A 16,692-nucleotide genomic window follows, 5' to 3' on the forward strand; every position below is an offset into this window, starting at 1 on the left:
CCATTTTAAAGATGTGAAAAATGAGGCTAAGGCAAGTTAACAAGCCATCGTAAATAGCAGAGCCAAGACTCAAATCCAGCTCTTTTCACCACAACTTCCATGCTTTTTTTCACTGTAGCACACTGCATCTAATTTAATGAGGCAAGGCTAACATATACACAATTTTTGAGAGAAATAAAGTCCATCTATAATCAAAGGCTAAATGTTTCCCAAACCATGTAACTCAGCACTTTCAGAGTTCTACAAAGGTGCCTCAGGGGCCATGTAACAGATGTGGTCGTGGCAGAGGAAGGGAGAAGGGAAGAGAAAAATAAGGCAGGGGGGAAAAAAAAGAGGGGGTCTCTTTACTTTCACCACAGCAGCTCTGCTTTCAGCTGTTTATATATTGAGGTTCTGTAGAAGAATTTATTTGGAGGGTAAAAGGGGATCGGCCGATAAGAAGAGAAAAATATTTGGAAACCACTTGTATAGCTCTTGAGTGTATCAAGAACTGGAAGAGTAAATGAGTAGGAAAAGGCTTCATGGAGGAAATGGCACAGGGATCTTTAAAGATAGGGCAAGATTTGGACATGCAAAACAGAAGGCAATCCAGAACAAATAATGTCAGGCATAGGAATTATCTATCTTTGTGTGAAAGAGCACAGTCTAACTAGAATCCACCTTTCTAACAGGGTTTAGTAAAGAACAGATTACAGGGGACCCTGGCCACTAGGCAAAGGCATTGAAATGGAATGCAGTAGACAGTGAAGAATTACATATTCTCAACTTTGGAAATAAAAAGATAAAAGTAATGTTTAAGGAAGGTAAGAATATGTATTGGTACAAAGAATGATTCAGAAAGTAAAAAAGAACACATATAATCTGGGTACTATGCAAATGGCTCTTGAAAGGCAACATTGTTTTAAAAAACCCACAAAATCTAAAACAGAATCCAGTCCCAATCCCTACTAGGTGTGTGGTAAAGGAAAAGATCGACCTTTTTTTTTTTTTTTTTGAGACAGAGTCTTGCTCGGTCACCCAGGCTGAAGTGGGTGCGATCTCGGCTCACTGCAACCTCCACCTCCCAGGTTTAAGCGATTCTCCTGCCTCAGCCTCAGCCTCCCAAGTAGCTGGAATTACAGGCGCCTGCCATCACGCCCGGCTAATTTTTGTATTTTTAGTAGAGACGGGGTTTCACCATGTTGGCCAGGCTGGTCTCCAATTCCTGACCTCAAGTGATCCACCCGCCTTGGCCTCCCAAAGTGCTGGGATTACTGGCATGAGCCACAGCGCCTGGCCGAGATCAACTTTTGAGCGCCCATTTCCTTGTCTGTAAAATTAGGATAATACATCCAAATGTCACAAAACCATTCTAAGATTCACATAAATAATGTATATGAAAGCTAAAATACCATTCAAATATTAGTTAGTGATGAAGGTGGGTTAGGAGGTTGGCGGTCAAAATGTAGAGGAATAAACTATTTCAAGAGGTAATTTCTAAGTAAGAACCAACATGACTTGGTGACAGAAGACGCTAAAAGAATCCTGACAGATTGAGAAGGAGCAAGTTAGAGTGAGATAACAAATAATTTAGGGCATGCAAATATGACAAGACCCAAACGAAGGTAACTTGGACACTTAGAATTGTTGCTTGCAATAAAGAAAAATAGCAGTTAATGTCAAGAAGCACAGTGACTAACGATGTATTTATTTTTCATTTTATGTTTTTTGAGGTCATAGATACAGCCTGGCCAACCAGCTCCATACCTAAGTACAATTTTGGTCTGGGAAAGTTACTTAACTCTTTGAATCTCAGCTTCATCTGTGAAACGGAAATGATACCGACTTCAAAATACAGGCTCAATAAATGGTAGCTATTATTCTGACAACCATTACCATGATTAGACCAGCTGGTCAAACGAGTGTATAGAAATAGAAACAGAACCTGTGAGAGAATATTTCAAATTTGAATCCGTTCTGTTGAAAAACCAAAGGTGGAATTGTTCCATGCTAACTCAGGAGGTAATAAAAATGAGAATAATTGCATGCACAACTGTTACACTGAATCCAAGGATAATTAAGGCTTTTTTTCATATCTTAACATAAGGCTTTAAAAGAAACTCTCAAACTAACACGTCAAATGTGTCGTGAAACAAATCTTAACAAATGAAAAGTCCCACAACCTGTTAAATCGACGTTAACTCCTCGGAGGACATATCTTGGAATAAAGGTTTCCCTGCCATTCAAACAAAAGACACCAAGTGACTGCCAAAGAGGAAAAGAGGAAAGGTAGGGTGCTTCCAAAAGCAAAACAGAAGAAACGAGAAGGCTCTGGGGCTGGAATGGAGAGACTGACCCTAGGTGGCGGGGCGACTGGACTGGGTAGCGGATTCTCGCGGGAGAAGTCTGGTTCAGCATTTGATTGCCTGGGCGTTCGTCCCTTTCGGACCACCCCTTTTCCCCATATCCTTCCCTTTCGCACCTTTCCGCTTCTGCCTCATTTCCGCGCCGCCGTAGCAGAGCCACCAGGTATAAAAATGCAGCCACAAACTCAGACCTGGGGGAAAGCTCACAGCCACAAAGCAACCCCGCCTGTCGTAAAATGTCGGTCAATGTATCGTAAAGCTCTTGCCGAAAAGCCGACGTGCAGAAAGCCACGCCCCGCCCCTTGTTGCAACTAGCGGGGTAGCTTGCGGCACCAGAGGCCTCTCAGGTGCGATCCTGACCCGGGTCTCAGGGATGGAGGATGGGAGCGTCTGAACAGAGTGGTATCTTGGGGTTAGAAAGCTCGACCTGGGCAGTACAAATGTGAGACAGAGCTCTTGGATAGAGGCTACGTCAGGAAGTCTTAAGTAAAAGGGTGGAAGTGGGTAGTCTCTCATGACGGGGAGTGGGAGCCCAGGGTCGTCACATCCGGGGCGGGGGAGGGGGTGGGAACGTGAATGGGCGAGACCACGGAGGAGGAACTTGTGGAAACTAACCGAGGGCCTGGAAGAGACCCGGCCGGAATCGAGTAACAATCCAAGGTGCAGGCTTTGGGACCACGTGGTCACCTTGGTCTTAGATGAATGGCACATATGATCGGTAACCATCATGAAAGCTGTGAATGTCTCTTGTGGAAGGAAAATAACATCTCGGGACCCTAAACTCTGCCAAAGAAAAAAGTTAAGCTTGGGGTCGGGCGCAGTGGCTCACGCCTGTAATACCAGCGCTATGCCCACCTCGGGAGGCCGAGGCCAGCAGATCACCTGAGGTCAGGCATTCAAGACCACCCTGGCCAACATGGTGAAACCGTGTCTCTACTAAAAGTACAAAAATTAGCCACGCGTGGTGGTGCGCGCCTGTAATCCCAGCTACTTGGGAGGCTGAGGCAGGAGAATCTCTTGAACCCAGAGGTGGAGGTTGCAGTGAGTGGAGATTGTGCTCTGTTGTCCAGTGCACTGCAGCCTGGACAGTAGAGTGAGACCCTGTCGCAACAACGATAACAAAAAGTTAAGTTTGGGAACTGAGTCACGCAAAAACTGCTTTTCTTCTGTTCCTAAACAGCTGCACAGGCAGAAGCCCACATATCTCCCCAGGTATCCTCCCAGAGGAGTTGTTCACAGGGAAATTCCTTGTGAGCGGCAAGAACTTCACCTTACAACAGTTCTGTTGAATTCAACCTTGACGTGTAAATTAACAGGTAGGGGACAAAGACAAGACTAGAAATCACCCTTTAGCCCACCCCAAGAAAAATGCATATTTGACTCCTTCCTCTATGTTTACTTTGTCTTCTGTAAAAGGCAGATTTACTGAGTGTGAAATGAATGCGTTATTGTTTCTCTTTCCCCTCCTGCCTGCTCTTTCCCCTTTATATATTGAAGTCCTCAAAACTCCCTTTGGAAAAACCACAGGCCACAGATTCCACCATAACTTATGTCTCTTTTTCCTGGGTGTGTCCTCAACCTTGGCAGAATAAACCTCCAGATTGAGACCTGTCTCAGACACTGGTTTACGTTCTCCAGAAAAACAGGCACAAAATTTTGCAAAATTTGGAGGCAGGACTTGGGATGTTTTCCTGAAATCCATCTATAATCTCCCTTGTCCATGGGCTGGAGATTAAGAACCTCTCCCGTTAATAAAGACAGGAACATATACCCTACTAGAATTGCATGTAGAGCATGTCTATTTGCTGCATTAAGAATAGACTGCGGGAGGGGGTTGGTGTAGAAGTGGGGAGATCAGGTGGGTGGCGGTTACCATAGCCAGGCCAATGATTCCCAAACTTTGCTGCAATTGGAATCACCTGGAGAACAGTGAAAAATCCCAGTGCCCAGATCCCATCCCACACCTATTAAATCAGAATATCAAGGGGTGGGAATCAGGCATTAGCACGTTTAAAAGATCCTGGGTTATTCCAACGTGCATCAACGTTTAGGAACCACTGAACGAGGCCAGAGATTATTGTGACTCAAATCGGAGTAGTCAGCAGTGAAAGTGGTGAGAAGTGTTCAGATTCTGAATATAATTTGAAGATTTCAACAAGACTTTCTGACAGATCAGATGTGGCATATGAAAGGCAGACAGCAACATCAAGTGTGACACCAAAGCTTTTGGACCAAGGGACTGGAACAATGTGGTTAGAATTAGCTGAAATGGAGAAGATTAGGTGGAGAGGTGTTTCAAGGGACTGGCGGGGATTGGTTTGAACCTGTTGTATTTTCTGATGACTAGTGAACAGGAAGACATGAAAGAGGTTGACACTGGATATCAGTTGAGAGCCATCAGCGTGTGAGCAAAATGGAAACCTATGAAACAGGTGGCTGTGGAAAGGAAAGAGACCAACGATGAAGCCTTGGGGTATTTTATTATTAACAGGTTGAGGAGCAGGGGAATAACCAACGAAGGAGACTGAGGGGCACTTCCAGGAAGATGGGATGGAAACTAGGGCAGTGGTTATCTGAAAGCCAAGTGTAGGAAGTTTGTCAAACAGGAGGGGATGATCAACCAGGTCAAATGCTCCTGATGGCTCAAGGAAGATAAAGGTTGAAAATTGACCAGGATCATTGTGGACTTTGACAAGAACAGTTTTAATGGAATGGGAAGGGTGAAGGATTGGCTGGAGTAGGTTTATATTAGCTTGAGAGGAAAAGAATTTGAGACAGTAAGTAGAGACAACTCTTTTGAAGAGTTGTGGGGTTTTGTTTGTTTGTTTGTTTGTTTGTTTGTTTTTGGAGACAAGGTCTTGCTCTGTCACCCAGGCTGGAGTGCAGTGGTGCAATCACAGCTTATTGCAGCCTCGACCTCCTAGGCTCAAGTGATCCTTCCATCTCAGCCCCGCAAGTAACTGTAACTACAGGCATATGCCACCATGCCTAGCTAATTTTTATTTTTATTTTTTGCAGAGATGGGGGTCTCCTTATGTTGCCCAGACTGGTCTTGAACTCCTGGGTTCAAGTGATCCTCCCGCCTCAGCCTCCCAAAGTGCTGACACCATGCCTGGCTAGGAGTTTTGTCATAAAGAAGTACAGAGAAATGTACTAATACCTGGCAGGGAAATGGAGGTTCAGGGGAGTGTTTATTAAGGTGGAATAAATGACATCAAGTCTGTTCACAGATGGGAATAATCCAGTGGAGAGTGAAAGTTTGGTGAATTAGAGAAGAGGAGGAGGTACTCTACGTGGTTCTTCAGTTAGAGAGAGGAATGGAATTTGGTGCACAGAGAAGGGATTGGCCTTTAATGGGTGCATGGATAGTTCATCTAGTAACAGGCTGGAGGGCAGAGCACTGGATAGGTGGTTGGGTGTGATGATGAGGCTCTGTGGACATTCTCATTGCTTCTGTGAGTTCAATGGAAATTCAGCCTGAGAGAATAGAGAAACATCTAACAGGCCTAGCATTCAGGTGTCCAATAGCAGGTGCCAAGGACTACCATAAAGAACCCCAGAGGCTGGGCCCGGTGGCTTACACCTGTAATCCCAACACTTTGGGAGGCTGAGATGGGAGGATCGCTTGAGCTCAGGAGTTTGAGACCAGCGTGGATAACATAAGGAGACCTCATCTCTACTAAAGGTTTTTTGTTTTGTTTTGTTTTTTTAAGCCAAGTGTGGTGGCATATGCCTGTAGTCCCAGCTGCTTGGGAGGCTGAGGCGGGAGGATCACTTGAGCCCAGGAGGTCAAGGTTGCAGTGAGCCGTGATCACGCCACTACACTTCAGTCTGGGTGACAGAGTGAGATCCTGTCTAAAACAAACAAACAAGCAAACAAACAAAGGAACCCAGGAAGCTTTAATTTTTATTTTTTGAGATGGAGTCTCGCTCTGTCACCCAGGCTGGAGTGCAGTGGTCTGATCTTCGCTCACTGCAACCTCTGCTTCCCGGGTTCAAGCAACTCTCCTGCCTCAGCCTCCTGAGTAGCTGGGACTACAGGTGTGTGCCGCCATGCCTGGTTAATTTTTGTATTTTTAGTAGAGATGGGGTTTCACCCCGTTGGCTAGGCTGGTCTTGAGCTCCTCACCTCAGGTGATCCGTCCACCTCGGCCTCCCAAAATGTTGGGATTACAGGCGTGAGCCCCTGTGCCTGGCCCCAGGAAGCTTTAAACATGCTCAAAATTAATTTTAGTAATTAAGTAATTTAGTAGCATTTGTGGTGAACTGTTGAAGCTAAGAAATAGCCAGTAGAGGGAGAGCTGAGCACGCGTGACATGAATGTTAAGTGTAAGGTGTGATTTTGCCTAGAGATCAGTATAAGACTCAGCACCCAGGGTGGCGTTTGTGCTGACTTTCTTTGCTCTGAACTTTAGCTTGCTGTTTCTGTGGTTTTCTTATGGAGGAGGGACGTCATCTTGCCAAAAGTTCAAAGCAGTTTTTAAGACCACAGTCTAAACATTTATCTTCAATTCTTTCCCTGTTCTGACCTCTTTACATTCTGAATCCCCTCTTTGGACTAAATACATAGCTAGAGTACTGAGGGTTTTCTTGGTAATGACTGAGTTGGCTTTTAAAGGTACCATACACCCTTGGCCCAGCACAGTAGCTCACGCCTGTGATCCCAGCACTTTGGGAGGCCAAGGTGGGCGGATCACATGAGGTCAGGAGTTCAAGACCAGTCTGGCCAACATGGTGAAACCCTGTCTCTACTAAAATTTAAAAAAAAAAAAAAAAAAATTAGCCAGGCATGGTGGCGCACCTCTGTAATCCCAGCTACTCAGGAGGGTGAGACAGGAGAATCTCTTGAACCCAGAAGGCAGAGGTTGCAGTAAGCTGAGATCATGCCACTGCACTCTAGCCTGGGTGACAGAGCGAGACTTTGTCTCACCAAAAAAAAGAAAAAAGTTACACCCTGAAGCTGAGGGTTCAAGGAACAGCTTTTTCTCTGTATTTGGAGTGGGTTTTAGTTTCTTCTCTCCTGGACAGTACTTTAAAATTTTTGTTTTCTGGGTTTATTAAAAATATGAATTTAAAATTAGACGGGCATGCTGGCACATGGCTGTGGTCCCAGCTGCCCAGGAGGTTGAAGTGGGAGGATGGCTTGAGCCTGGGAGGTTGAGGCTGCAGTGAGCTATGATCGCGCCACTGCACTCCAGCCTGGGGGTGACAGAGCAAGACCTTGTCCCTAAGTAAATAAAGAAATAAAATAAAAATATACGGATTTAAAATTTAAGTTCCAGAAAGAGATGTAAAGCAGTATATCACTCATTTCTACACTCAAATAATCCAGTGTTGTTTTATTTCTGGCAGATGTTATTTTTGGTGAATTTTAAGACTTTGGGTCAAGAATAAGTTTATATTTATTATCTCATATCCTCCATCTCTCCCAGTCATGTCTTATAGTTGGGTGTCTGGGAGCCAGTGCTTTGTCTCTCTCGGAACTGGGGCATTTTTCCTATCTGCTCCAGTGAGCCAGTCATCTGAATAGTGTTCACCCTCAGAGAAAGGATGCTGTGGAGGGACGCAGCGATGCATCTGGAAAGGAAAAAAGACAGATCTGCCTACTTGTAGGAACATGGCAGAGAAGGATGCAAGATCCCCATTTCATGTACCATTTAGATTTTTTTTTTTTTTTTGAGATGGAGTCTTGCTCGGTCACCCAGGCTGGAGTGCAGTGGCGCAATCTCGGCTTACTGCAACCTCTACCTCCCAGGCTCAAGTGATTCTCTTGCCTCAGTCTCCTGAGTAGCTGGGATTACAGGGTCCCACCACCACACCTGGCTAATTTTTTTTTTTGTTTTTTTGTATTTTTAGTAGAGATGGGGTTTCACCATGTTGGCCAGGCTGCTCTTGTACTCCTGACCTCAAGTGATCTGCCTGCCTTGGCCTCCCAAAGTGCTGGGATTACAGGAGTGAGCCACCGCCCCTGGCAAATGTAGATTTCAGTGAAAGAAGACAGCATAAATCAGTATCTGTGGGAGGAGACCGTGGTAAATAGCTCCCTGTTGGCAAGTCAGTTTCACTTCTGCTGTGTAAACGTGGCTTTGCGATTGTGGCCCAAAGGGCTGCGTACCCCAGCTGGTTCCAAATACCTGAACCAAGGAGAAGCTGCCACCATCTCCTCTGTGGACTCCTATAACCAAAGCAGAACTTTGTTTTTGTTTTTGTTTTCAGTGACATCTGGTAAGTTGTTTCTTTTATGTAATTTATACTGTAACTTGTGGTTGATTTTTTTAAAATGGACCTTAATTTTTAGAACAGTTTTGAGTTTACAGAAATATTGAGAAGATAGTTTAGAGCATTCGTATGTAATTCCCACCCAACTTCCCCTATTATCTTATATTAGTGTGGTACATTTGTTACAACTGATGAACACATACTGATATGTTATTGTTAAATTAAAGTCTGTACTTAATTCAGATTCTTGGTTTTTATCTAACGTCTGCTTTCTGCTGTAGAATCCTATTCAGGATAGCACATTACATTTATTTATGTTCCCTTAGGCTTCTCTTAGCTGTAATGTTGTTTCTCAGACTTTTTGGCAGTTTTGAGGAGTACTCGTTGGGTATTTTGTAGGCTTCTCTTATTGACATTTGTCTGAGGTTATTCTCATGATTAGACTGGAGTTACGGGTTTTGGGGAAGGAGTCACAGAGTTTAAGTGCTGTTCTCATCACATCATATCAAGGGACAATATAGTCAACATGATTTAGGACTGTTGGTGTTGACCTTGACCACCTGGTGGAGGCAGTGCTTGTCTGGTTTCTCTGCTATAAAGTGACCCTTTCCCTGCTCTAATCTCTGCCCTGTTCTCTTTGGAAAGAAGTTGCTATGCACAGCACGTACTTAAGGAGCAGGGAGTTTTGTTCTACCTCCTTGAGGATGGAGTAGCTATGTAAATTATTTGGAATTCTTCTGTATGGGACATTTATCTCTTCTCTCTCATTTGATTTTCTTAAAGCAAGTTATTTCTTGAGGGAAAATAAATTCTACTTTTCTGTTTGCTTAAGTGAATTTTGGGGGTTTTGTTTGTTTGTTTTTAAGGCCTCGCTCTGTTACCCGGGCTGGAGTGCAGTGGTGTGAACATGGCTCACTGCAATCTTGACCTTCTGGCTCAAGTAATCCTCCTGCCTCAGCCTCCTGAATAGCTGGGACTACAGATGCATGCTACCATGCCCAGCTAATTTTTTTTAAAAAATGTTGTAGAGATGAGGGTCTCGCTTTTTTGCCAAGGCTGATCTCAAACTTCTGGTCCCAAGGGATCCTCTCATCTCAGCCTCCCAAAGTGCTAGGATTACAGGCATGAGCCACCATGCCCAGGCTGTTTAAGTGAATTTTAAGGCTATGTAAAAAGGCCAGTGGGCTAGAAATGGGGGAATCAGGTTTTAGTTTGAATTTTACTGAACAGTGTGATCTTAGGCAAGTCATTAATCATTCCTCCCAAAAGAAAACAGCTATTGCAGAAATTACTGGCAGGTGTATGAATTCCTGATAAGGAGGGAAGTGTCATCTTCTGCCTCATTAGCTTTAACAAGCTTGGGAGAGCAATATGAGAAGATTCAAATTCGTTTCGCTAGAATCTGCTAAAATACGTTATGAAAATATCTGCTTATTTTGCTTACCTCTTTACCTAGGGAAGAAAGATGGAGAAAAACATGTCATCCCAAAGCCTCCCTTCTACTATGACTGCTTCTGGTGGCCACACTTCTAATGCTGAACACATTAGCCGATGTGTTAATGCTGAAAACATGTCTCTTTTCCTTTAGAGATTTGGAGGCCCTTGTTTCACTTTTGCTTCTGAGCTAATGTGTTTAAATTGCTCCCCTGGGACATCCCTATTTGGAAGAGCAGTGCAGTGGCCAACAAGGTGGTTAGGAAATCTTGCCAACACCAAAGTTACTTAAACCTAAACTCAAACTCAAAGAGAAAGGAAATAAATTCTAAATTTCATCAACATTCTATCATTTCATTAATAGTCTCCTCCTCTTCATTCTTTCATTCTTTAGCTTGCTTTCTTGTGAGAGCACGAAAAAACTTGATGGAAGATTCTTTTTTTTTTTTTTTTTGAGACAGAGTCTCACTCGGTCGCCCAGGCTGGAGTGCAGTGGCATGATCTCGGCTTATTGCAACCTCTGCCTCCCGGGTTCAAGCTACTCCTCTGCCTTAGCCTCCAGAGTAGCAGGGACTACAGGTGTGTGCCACAACGCCTGGCTAATTTTTTGTATTTTTAGTAAAGACGGCGTTTCATCGTGTTAGCTAGGATGGTCTCGAACTCCTGACTTTGCAATCTGCCTGACTTGGCCTCCCAAACTGTTGGGATTACAGGCGTGAGCCACTGCACCTAGCTAATCAAAGATTCTTTAAGGAAGATGGTAGAGCATCCTCAATGTGCTTGATCAGTGGCGACAAGAATGGGAGTCAGGATCTCAGCTAAGGTGGCATTTGTTCCCCAAAGACTAACAGATGTGGCCTGGATGATACTGGTACTGATTTCTAGTTTAACTACTTTCACAAAATATTTAAAAAATAACATTTTTACAGATGCATAAGTGCCTGTAGAGCAATTTTGCATTCATTATCACATTTGATTCTCACAACAAACTCTTTTTATTTTTATTTTTGAGATGGAGTCTTGCCCTATTGCCTAGGCTAGAGTGCAGTGGTGCTATCTTGACTCACTGCAACCTCTGTTTCCTGGCTTCAAGCAACTCTCCAGCCTCAGCCTCCCAAGTAGCTGGGATTACAGGATTACAGGCATGCAGCACCATACTCGGCTAATTTATAAATATATGTGTATATATATTTATTTTTGAGATGGAGTCTGGCTCTGTTGCCCAGGCTGGAGTGCAGTGGCGTGATCTCGGCTCACTGCAAGCTCCGCCTCCTGGGTTCATGCCATTCTCCCGCCTCAGCCTCCCAAGTAACTGGGACTACAGGCGCCCACCACCACACCATGCCTGGCTAATTTTTTGTATTTTTAGTAGAGATGAGGTTTCACCGTGTTAGCCAGGATGGTCTCAATCTCCTGACCTCATGATCCGCCTGCCTTGGCCTCCCAAAGTGCTGGAATTACAGGCATGAGCCACTGTGCCCGGCCCTAATTTTTGTATTTTTAGTAGAGACAGGGTTTCATCATGTTGGCCAGGCTGGTCTCAAACTCCTGACCTCAAGTGAGCTGCCCACCTTGGCCTCCCAAGGTGCTGGGATTACAGGCATGAGCTACCGCGCCCGGCCAATTAACTCTTGATAAAGGTATTTTTTTTTTAACCAATTCTATCCTATATGTGGAGAAATAGAGGCTCAGAGAGATCAGCTGATTTGCTCTGTGTTGTACTGAAGTTTGGGAGCAGGAGCAAAAATCCAGGCATTCTGACTCCAAATCCCTAGTAATTTTCACTCCACCATTCACATCTGGAATATGGAAGCCCTTTGTTTGCAGATACCGTGCCCATACTGTTCCCTGCTATATCCCCAGTATCTAGAACGATGCCTGGTGCACCATAGGTACTCACAAATATTTGTTGAATGAATGGATGAATAAATAAAATAATAAATATAATTCCTGCTATTCTTAATCTTACCATCTAAGATATATATCTATATCTAGATATAGACAGATCTCAAAAAATTATATCTACCATCATTCATTCAACAATTTATTTAGTGCTTGCTATGTACCAAGCACTTCCCATATTTATTAAAAGTAGAGAGTAAACCAATGTTAATGACCAAAATGCCCCTTTGAGAAACTGTGCTAATTTAAGTATTTAAATTTAAGTAAGTAAATAGTTTTGGCAAGGGTTAATGATGCGAGGCAAGGTAGGGTGAAATGAGATTCTGCCTAAGGAGAATAACTAGGGGAAAAGAAAAGGACATTTGTCATTTGTAATAAACACATTGAATTTTGCATTGAACACAGAAAAAATGCAGTGAAAATGTACTCCTCTGATAGTCTGTCTCTCTCTCTCTCTCTCTCTCTCTCTCTCTCTCTCTCTCTCTCTGTCTGTCTCTCTCTGGCTTGTTTTACTTCTGAGGGTGTCTTTGAGTTTGCAGGCAGTAAGACTGGATGTGGTGGCTCACGCCTATAATCACAGCACTTTGGGAGGCCAAGGTGGGCAGATCACCTGAGGTCAGGAGTTCGAGACCAACCTGGCCAACATGGTGAAACCTCGTCTCTACTAAAGATACAAAAATTAGCCAGGCATGATGGCAGTTGCCTGTAATCCCAGCTACTCAGGAGGCTGAGGCAGGAGAATCGCTTGAACCTGGGAGGTGGAGGTTGCAGTGAGCTGAGATCATGTGTCACTATACTCTAGCCTGGGCGATAGAGCAAAAACTCCATCTCAAAACAAAAAACAAAAAAAACCCCAAAGAACAAAACAAAAAACAAAAAAGCAGTTTGCAGGCAGTGGCTTCAGCTTGAGTTCCTGCTTACAGTTCTATCAAGTTGCTACTCTCTCTCCCCACTCAACAGCCTTCCTTCTCATGAAATGCCTTTGCCATGCGTTTGAGGGAACCCTCCTTTGTAGGCACCACTGCCTCCATTCCCCTATGCCTGAGCTCCAGGGGGCTTGTTTAAATAGTGCCTATTAGAGGTTGCTGAATGTGATGAAAAGAACATTGAACTTGGAGTCAGGAAACCTGAGTTTCAGTCCTCGTTGCCATAACCTTACTATGTGACCTTGGACAAGTTTCTTCCCCTTCCTGGTCCTCAGGGTCTGGATCTGTAGAAGAAGGGGCCCTCGCATTCTTTTTTTTTTTTTTTTTTTTTTGATACAGAGTCTCACTTTGTTGCCCAGGCTGGCAGTGGCTTGATCTCAGCTCACAGCAACCTCTGCTTCCCGGATTCAAGCAATTCTCCTGCATCAGCCTCCTGAGTAGCTGGGATTACAGGCACGTGCCATCACACCTGGCTAATTTTTGTATTTTTAGTAGAGACGGGGTTTCACCATGCTGGTCATGCTGGTCTCAAACTCCTGACCTCATGATCCACCTGCCTCAGCCTCCCAAAGTGCTGGGATTACCGGCGTGAGCCACTGCACCCAGCCCGCATTCTTTATTCAATGCCATGATATGCAGCTGTTCTAGTACAGGAATGACCTGCATTTGTGTTGCCTCTGTGATTTTCCTGTAAGAAAAAGACAATAAGCAAACACAAACAGAAGAAAAGGAGAGGGAGAGAAGCAAGAGTAATTGTAAAAAGTTACAGTTATTTATCAGGAAACCAGTTCTATGCGACCTTCCTATATCTAGCTGAATGTCCACAATCTTATTTAAAAGATGCTATTCTTAGGTTCAGTGCACAGGAATGTAAATAAGCACTAAAAGCAAAACTTCAGTGCTAACCACATAGCTGAGATACAAGCAAAATAAACCACACAGGCAGAACTTTGCCTATCTGAGCAATACATTTGGACTGTTATCAATTAATTGCTTCTCCACAGAAACCAAATTTTCACAGTGAACACCACCATTCCTTCCCTTTGCGGGGAAACAGACTGCAGGATGATTTGAAGAAGGACTATACTCCCATGGCTCATTTTCTCCTTAATACAATGCACTTGCAATCACAGTGCTCTCGGTGTACTGCCTTTGGCCACATGGAAGCCCTAATCATTGGTATGGTCTTGGTTTCAATGACAAGTGACATTTTCAAAATGAGAATTTTCATCTTTTTACCACTCATCTAAATCAGAGAACACTCACACTTTAAGGACTAGTTCAGTCTTTGCCTTACACGTGGGAAACCTGAGGTCAGGGTGATAAAACGACTTGTCTGAAATTCTCCAGCTTTATTGATTGGCGGCAAAGCCGGAGCTGGAAACTTCCACACCTGATTTCCAGCCTAATGTTTTTCCCACCTCATCATTTAGTTCAACCCAACAACTATATACTGAACGTCTGTACCAAACTACCCCCATTTGTTTATCGCTTTTCCTTTTTAAGTACTTGGTGTTTATTTTCTTCTGTCCACTTAGCCTTTTTGCAAATGATCCCTTTCCACTTGCCAGTGTTTTTGTTTGGTCATCAAATGATCCCTTCACGCTAGTCTTTGAACATTGGCCAAAGGAATTTGAAGTCCAGTCCACTACAACCAAATCCACATAATTTCCAGTTATTCCAAATTTCAGTTAGAGTTCACAAATCACTTGTATACGGAAACCATAGATGCTGCTACGGAGGAAGGTGTGTGGTTTTCTGTCTTCGTTGCATGCAGCTAAACCCAACCCAACCCCAGCTAGTTACATGCTAACGGCCCTTGCCGGACTTGGTGTACTGTTGATTTAGTAAATAAAGTCAAATGAACTAAAGTTCCTGTGATTCCAAAAGAAGCCAAAACCACCACCCGTATTCCAGAATTCAGTGACCACAACTGCTTCTGCTCTAAACTCAAAGCCCTTTGATTTTTTGCCCTTTAATCCACAGCTCTCTCAACTGAAGGACCCTAATCTTAGTGTCTGTATGACCACGCCTCTTATCAACTTGGCCTGTCAGTTCTTTTGTACTTTATCTGGCTCCACAGTTTCCTCCGAGAGTTTGAATTCCAGCACACCAGCTGTCCTGGAGGTCGACCATGGATTTATCCACTGGTTGGATCATACATTTTGTTTTGCTTCCAGTGCTCACTGTGATAATATGATGCCTAACCTTTCATATGATTTGCTCCTTGAGCTGCTCTCTTCAGAAAACAACAGATATTTTTCCTAGGGGTAATCCTAGTTCTGTATCCAGCTTTTTTTTTTCCTTTGAGACAGGGTCTTGCTGTCACACAGGCTGGAGTGCAGTGGCGCAATCATAGCTCACTGCAACCTTGACCTCCAGGGCTCAAGGGATCCTCCCACCTCAGCCTCCCAAATAGTAGGTGCTACAGGTGTGTGTCACCCCAACCGGCTAATTTTTTTTGGTAGTGTCACGGTCTCACTTGGTTGCCCAGGCTGGTCTCAAACTCCAGGGCTCAGTCGATCCTCCCTCCTCAGCCTCTCAAAGTGCTGGGATTATAGATGTGAGACATCACACCCTGCCTAAAATTATTGACATGCATTATGGTATGTTTACCCATGTTATAGCCCATCTGTCTTTTTTTCTCGTAACGCACCTAGGTTTTGATGTGTGTCAGCATTTCTGACTCAGTATTCCAAACCAGAAATTGCTTGTGCCTCTTGTGAAATTTGGTGACCTCATTAGCACACTTCTACCAGCTTTCCTGGTGAAAATTTCAAGTAAGAACGTAGAATCTTGGGATTTGAAGAAGGTTTAAAATTTATCTATCCCAATGTCATTATTAGGTGGTCATATCAATATAGGTTTAGACACCTCTAGAGGCAGAAAACTCACTTATTCCTAAGGGAGCTCATTCTATTTTGGACGACTCTGATTACTTGAGAATGTTAAGCCAAAATCTTTCTTGTGCCTTCCACCTAGTGGATCTATTCCTACCCTCTGGGAACCCTAGAAAATATGCAGGATGTCTCTTTTATTTGCAGCTGTAAGGTAATGCATTTGAAGACCACCATGAAGCCCCCCACCACCATCATCTGCCTTTACCTGTGTCTTCCCTTCCTCACATCAAATATTCCTCATCCCCGTGGAGCAGTCCTCACTGTGAGTGCTGCTTCATTTGCATACTTGACTATTGATTTCTACTCTTTGCTTTATTCTTTAAGCAAGGACTTTAACATATCAAAAATGAATTCAGGGCCAGGCATGGTGGCTCACACCTGTAATCCCATCACTTTGGGAGGCTGAGGCGGGTGAATCACTTGAGTCCAGGAGTTCAAGACCAGCCTGGCCAACATGGCGAAATCCCATCTCTACTAAAATTACAAAAATTAGCCAGGCATGATGGTGCAATGCCTCTAATCCCAGCTACTCTGGAGGCTGAGGCAGGAAAATTGCTTGAACCCAAGAGGTGGAGGTTGCAGTAAACTGAGATCATGCCACTGCACTCCAGCCTGGACAACAGAGCAAGACTCTGTCACAAGCAAACAAACCACCAGACAAAAACAACAAATTTAGCTTTTAAACATCCTTTGGTGTGGAATCTCATCAAAAGCTTCCCATCCATTATGTTATCCATTCATTCAGCTAACATTTAGTTAGTCATTGCCCTTCTTGATAGAAATGCAGCACTGAAAAAAATGCAGTCCTCTGACCTCGAGTGGTTCAACCAGGAGGAAGAGATGTAAGCACAGTACAATCAGTGTTATAACACAGGTGTGTATGGAGCAGCGGGGACACAGGAGGGGAATGAGTGAGTATCAGACACCGTTTCATAGAGGAAACACTAAAACAGGATTTTGAAGCAA

The 16,692-nt window shown here is 43.9% G+C and overlaps 2 protein-coding genes across 7 annotated transcripts in view; one reads left to right on the forward strand and one right to left on the reverse strand.

Moving 5' to 3' along the window:
• LOC105481998 (elongator acetyltransferase complex subunit 3) overlaps positions 1-2,585 on the reverse strand; it is a 105,144-nt gene extending 102,559 nt beyond the window's left edge. Inside the window, exon 1 of one of the 3 annotated variants that reach the window (XM_011741834.3) lies at positions 2,336-2,455. Coding sequence is in view for 1 of the 3 variants with exons in the window: in XM_011741833.2 (XP_011740135.2) it covers positions 2,462-2,480 (19 nt within the window). In the remaining 2 variants the exon portion in view is untranslated. The other 2 variants (XM_011741833.2, XM_071068463.1) reach the window with 2 other exon arrangements.
• Positions 2,586-2,618: 33 nt separating this feature from the next.
• LOC105481996 (nuclear GTPase, germinal center associated) overlaps positions 2,619-16,692 on the forward strand; it is a 65,160-nt gene continuing 51,086 nt past the window's right edge. Inside the window, exon 1 of one of the 4 annotated variants that reach the window (XM_011741828.3) lies at positions 2,619-2,692. The gene's annotated coding sequence lies outside the window, so the exon portion shown is untranslated. Of the gene's footprint in view, positions 2,693-3,349; positions 3,662-8,281; positions 8,571-15,754; positions 15,989-16,692 lie in introns of those variants that run through there. The other 3 variants (XM_011741830.3, XM_011741826.3, XM_071068462.1) reach the window with 3 other exon arrangements.

This window comes from Macaca nemestrina, chromosome 8, assembly GCF_043159975.1.
Source record: "Macaca nemestrina isolate mMacNem1 chromosome 8, mMacNem.hap1, whole genome shotgun sequence".
NCBI classification, from domain to species: domain Eukaryota; kingdom Metazoa; phylum Chordata; class Mammalia; order Primates; family Cercopithecidae; genus Macaca; species Macaca nemestrina.